General features: G+C 36.1%; 1 protein-coding gene across 1 annotated transcript in view; it reads right to left on the reverse strand.

Moving 5' to 3' along the window:
• Positions 1 to 1,599: 1,599 nt before the first annotated feature.
• LOC118742919 (putative GPI-anchored protein pfl2) overlaps positions 1,600 to 5,812 on the reverse strand; it is a 140,401-nt gene continuing 136,188 nt past the window's right edge. Inside the window, exons 4-8 of the mRNA XM_036475347.1 lie at positions 5,623 to 5,785; positions 5,261 to 5,499; positions 4,953 to 5,156; positions 4,513 to 4,763; positions 1,600 to 1,724 (exon numbers count right to left, since the gene is read on the reverse strand). Of these exons, the coding sequence (XP_036331240.1) occupies positions 1,718 to 1,724; positions 4,513 to 4,763; positions 4,953 to 5,156; positions 5,261 to 5,499; positions 5,623 to 5,785 (864 nt within the window). The 3' untranslated portion in view covers positions 1,600 to 1,717. The remainder of the gene's footprint in view (positions 1,725 to 4,512; positions 4,764 to 4,952; positions 5,157 to 5,260; positions 5,500 to 5,622; positions 5,786 to 5,812) is intronic.

Consider the following 5,812-nt stretch of genomic DNA (forward strand, 5'->3'; position numbering starts at 1 on the left):
TTTTGTTTATTTCAGCTGTTTTTAACTATGTCATTTAGACGTTATTAACGGTAGTTTGAGTGAATATGCAAAACAATTTCGTTTATCAACTTCTTAAATGGGTATAAGTACAACAACTTCACCACAAAGCCTTGAATCAAGCAACAGTAAACTATCGGCGTCTAATCTGTGACATTTGTACATATGTACATATTTATTTACACGCCAATTGTAAAAAATGAATAATTAATTTCTTATACTTCGCTTACAATACTCTGCATTCATTAGCATAACTCCAGTTATCGTCTCATTTGCCTAAATAATTATGAGTACATTAATCGATAAACAAAAGTCTTTCGCTACGACTTAAACAATTTAAGTTAAATTTTCTTTATACACTTATGTACACTAGGGGGCATCACCAAAAAAGTTGTGGTTTTTCCAGCGGAATTATAAAACTTATTATATTTTAAGATAACCGCTTAAATCTGCTTAGTTGGAAACCATTTTTCGTGAATTTTAACGGTTTTTCATCTTTTAAGTATACCCAAAAAAAAAATTTAATTTCAGTTTCAATTTTAAGTTCCCCCTAACCGCTAAGAAAACGAAAATTTTTTCAAACTATTTTTTTGTTGTTTACTTTGTCTTTTTGCGGTTAGGGATCTATATGTACGAGTATATGTGGGTATGTATATAACCGTTGAAATTTTCAATCTTAAATCATTACTAATAACTGTGCAAAAATATCTCGATGGAAGTTCATAAAAAATATCAAATTTTATGATTCGCTTGTAGAAGGAAAAATTATTTTTCGACTTATGTTTGTATGCATGTACATACATATATTAGGGTGCATCACTCTTCGTACAAAAAACAAAAACTAAATAATAAAAATCGGTACAGTTTTCCTATCGGAAGTATAAAATTCAATATACGTATACATATTAATGACCTTTTTCATAAAAAATAAAATATATTTAAAGAAATTTATAAAGTGACATTTTTATACAAACTTTCTAATTATAAAGCAGTTAATGTCTTCTTTATTTTTCATTAGTTTGGGTGTAAGACTTTCGAAAAAATATTGATATCTATGCAGGGCCGATTTAAAAATGGCTCCAAAAATTGAATTATTTGATTACGTTGGAAAAATTTTTATTTTTTTTATGACGCACCCTAATGTATATACATATGTGTGTTACCTATGAAAGTATATACATATGATTTATATATATATATGATTTATAAATCAAAATCAATCATTACGAATTTAATTACACGCCAAACAATATTCTGAATCACAATTCCTTTTGCTAGTTTCCCGTAGTTTTCTGCTAAACAATTAAACATACTTGACGCGTACATATGTATTTCAATGAGTATTTTGGAAAAAAATGTCTCGTTAATAATTAAATCAGCATTCTAAGCTTGAACTTTGCCTCGCTGTTTTAAAATTAAAAATTTTAAATAAGTGAATTTTTAATGCCGATAACTTTTGCTGTACTTTGCTCATTTGTTTACATTTCTTTAGTTATTTATAAATACATTTACATACAAACATTTGTGGTAGTGTTATTTGCCAGATTATATTTTTTATAGTCAAATAAATAGGTAAAAGTATACGCTTTTTACTTTATATTTTTCGCATCAATACACTTTTCTGTATTTTTGTTCGTTTTCTTTTAAAAATGCTTCAAATTTTTGGTCCAAATTCTGGTTTACGTTTCGTTGGCGCCTTCTAAAGACTGAAAAAAGAAAAGAAATGGAATTATTAAATAATGGAATTATGAAATAAATTTAAAATAATGTTATATCAAAAAAATAAAAACACTTCAGACTTTGATGTTGAAAGAGTTTTAAAATATAACAAATCTTTTCTTTATTTTCACTCCTTTCAAAGCTACTGACACCAAACAGCTGCTCATAATGCTGACTACACACGGGGCAACCGTTGAAGCGACATGATGGGGAAAGCTGAGACACCTTTTCAGCTCACTTTTTTCAACGAACCAAGCCAATGAAATGGCCAAATTAGGCCATTTAACGCTTACTAATAGTAAACTATAGTAAACTTATTCGCATAAAAAAACCCACTCGGTAAGACTTGAAGTTTACGCCTGTCATATGACCTATAATACTTTATGGTAAATAAGAAGTTGAATGCCAGGAAATTTGGGGGTGTTCAGAGACAAACCGGTCTATGTATGTGCATATAGCCAATATACTTAGAAGTCAAGAACAGGAGTACAGGGGTCTGTCTACATCATTCGTCCAAGAGACGAACTCTGTACTTATGGCGGGTGAAGCTCTATTGGGTGCGAGGTTATAAAGAAATAGGTGGGAAGGAAAATTGGTGCAATCATATCGGACAGCGTGGCGTTCAAACACATTTTTTTCACAGATGGCCTAGCCTGCACAAATGAGGAAAATCTATTTATATATGTACATATGTATATTAGAGTGGTCCAAAAACAGTAAAGTCGGAATTTTAATGACGCCACCCACTAGGATTGTTCTATACCGAAAAAAATATACTCCTATTTTTTATCTTGAAATCAAAATATATTTAGGGGGTGTTCAAAGCGCTCAAATTTTTCCTTGTCTTTTATATGGGGGAAAAACCATTTTTCGTAGAGATGATATATTTACAATTCTTGTAATATTTTTCGATCGGGAAACTGTGGTTCTGTTCAGAAGACTTCCAATATTAATATCCAATCGTTTATTTAAAAATTTTTTAATACTAAAGATTTTTTATTGGTCCCCCATTGCATTTTCTGGGGGTTTTGGCGGACCAATAAAATATAGTTGCTATGAAAAATTGGTTAAAGAAAAAATTGCGTATTATTATTGGGAATATCCTGAAGAGAACCAGAGTTTCCGATCGAAAAATATTGATTTTCAAGAATTCTACACTATAATATGCATGGAAAACTTTGAGCGCTTTGAGCACTCTCTAACATTTTTTATTTCAAAATAAAAAATATCTTTTTTCAATATAGAACAATCCTAAGGTGTGGCAGCATTAAAATTCCGGCTTAACATTTTCACATACATTTTTGGGCCACTCTAATGTACATACATATGTATGCAAAACACTCAAATTTATTACTTCTGTGTTTGAACAATATCTATTTTTGGGCACAAACTGAGCTCTAAATTACCCTTTGTGAAGAGAGTAAGTATCTCTCTACTGCTGCAAAGGGGAAGGGCAATTTATAAGAGCTTTGACCTCTCTACTAAGGATATATCCTAGCTATATAAATATACTCTAGTGCAATACTTAAGGCAGAAAGCTAGAGCATGTACATTGGGTATGCAAATAATAGGGCAGTCGGTAACCTCGATAACGATGTTTAACGGGAAGATACATTTAACAGAGATTCAAGTAAATGGCCCTTAACGTGCTGCTTAACATAACCCCCGCCGACATTGTTCGTAAGGCTGTTGCAGCAAGGGATGCATTCAAACTTAGCGGCCCTGGGCACAACTGCTTTAGCGTTGGGACATTCTTGGGGGCTTTGGCTTTATGGCGTAAACATAATTTCGATGACCGCGTGTGTAAATTGTCTAGTTGAGCACTTGCTCCGCGAACACCTCCTCCAGGAACGAGTGAACGGAAAGCACAGATGGGGCTCGCAGGAGACACTGTGAACTTCTATACGAATGGGAGGTGGAGGGATATCTTGCAGGGAGCTCTTCATCGACCTCAAATTTCGGCCCCTAAATCGTTGTTGTGTTTTCCAAACAGAGGTAGATGGCCTTAAGGAAGCAATTGATTAGCTGTTCAATTGTTGAGCATTCGAATGGGAGGTAAACACTTACTCTGCTACTAAAGCGGCAATCACGGCTTGGGGCTCGCTTACCGTGAACTCAAAGTAAGTAAAGGAATGCCTGACCTGCAGCATCACTCACTAAAAACTCTCAGTGGAATTTTTATGCTTTTAAAACATCAACATTTACGAAAAATTTATCTGCTGGATTCGTAAAATCTGTGTTTGCAGTCTGATTTTAATGAAATTAAAAACCAATTTTGCTGGTTTGATGAGCTAAATATACTAAAAAATGGATCCATTATATGGCGCTAGAGCCGAGTTATTAGAAAATCAGTATATATGGTCCGTTTTTTATGATATTAAAACGGTATGCTGTGGGTGCGATTAGAAATACTCGGTAGATGGCGCTGGTGTCGCGTTTTCCAGAAAATCTGTATTTCTGGTTCGATTACAGCTATTTTTGATAGATATCCCATTGAATATTATTTAGAAAGACCGTTACTATCTTTGGAGTCCGCCTTCATCTTAACTGTGATTACAGAATATTGGTCTTCAATATAATCAAAGCTGCATTTTTAACTTTAAAAATCTGCTGTAACTATATGGAAAGTGGTAAGCTTTGCAGGCGGAGTCACCACGGGTATGAGTCACGGGTATCGGCTAGTTGTTTTTCCTAATGTTTAACTGCATGTTACCAAAAAGTTTTCCGGCCTACATATATCCCAACTCAATGCAAATGGTATATTATTACCCTTACCTCTGTAACGCTGTCGCTTCGTCCAATTCGGCATCGCCTTCATCGATTCTTGCACCGCTACAACTGCGGCATTTACAACATATAATACAGGGTGCTGCCAATAGCAGTAGCGGTGAGGCAACCAACAACAATATACCGAAACCGGCAAAAATACCAATCACTTGCGCTCTATGCCACACCACCGAGGCACGGGAATGTCCAAGTTTGTTCTTGCATGGCCCACGATCGTAGTGACGCAACAGAAAGTCGTCCTGCAAGATAACAACAATATAGAGTAATAAACATTAAGCACACTACGCACATAACACTCTAGCTTCTAGATACTTAATAGCGCTTATTTCACAATCAACTTGGGTAATTTTGAAAATGTGGAAAATTTGGAAAATGTGCGCACAAAAGTACCTTTGTAAATATTTAATTTTTATACGCCGCATACTTACATCCAAACTGGCCAAACAGTACCAGCAGAAGACGTGCTTGCAACGTTTGCACATCATCTGCGCACAACCCTCATCCTTTTCGATGGGCACAGCACACATGGGACAGCATTTGATGAGGTCGTTGTCGAAGGGTATACCAATGTCATCCTGACCGTCCGCCACCAAACGACGACTATTCTCCTCACAAGTCAGATTTGGATGCCACTGCAGTGGTAAAAAGTAAAAGTAACAAATTATAAGTGAACCAAAAGGGACAGACAGAAATTAGCAAGAAATTCACGAAAATAAAAAACTGTGCGCGTACTAACCGCTTTCTTGCAGGACGAGCAGAATTCATCCTTACACGACGGACACTGGACGGCGCAGAGTGGCTGTGCGTGCGTGCCATGCGTGTCAGTGAAAGCAGCGCCCGGAGGGCCGCCACCACCACCACCAGCACCTGTCGAGGTCGATGGTGTGGCATCGGAATGTGGACCAACGCCGACGTGACAAACGGTTTCGCAGCCAGCGCGCGGACACCAGGTGCGCGTCTTATCCATTTCGATTTCTGGTGAGCGTACAAAAAGGTGTGCAAGGAAGATTATTATTATTATTATTATGTTTTTATTAATTTAATGGTGTGCTTGTTTTAAAGGAGTAATATGAAAACAAAATATTTATGTTACGGTACCTTTGTTGAGTCGATATCGATGGTGCTTCTTCATCAAGTTGGTCGTCGTTAGGTTGGCGATTTCGGGTAGTGTCATAATGCCTTGCGCCGGGCATTGGGCATCGGGACACGAGATCTCGTAGGCGCCTTCGGTTATTTCAAAATCCACATAGGCCTTCATGCACTGCAAAGGAGAAAAGAGAGAGAGAGA

This window comes from Rhagoletis pomonella, unplaced genomic scaffold (genome assembly GCF_013731165.1).
Source record: "Rhagoletis pomonella isolate Grant_MI unplaced genomic scaffold, Rhpom_1.0 Rhpom_scaffold_00007, whole genome shotgun sequence".
Taxonomy (NCBI): Eukaryota; Metazoa; Arthropoda; class Insecta; order Diptera; family Tephritidae; genus Rhagoletis; species Rhagoletis pomonella.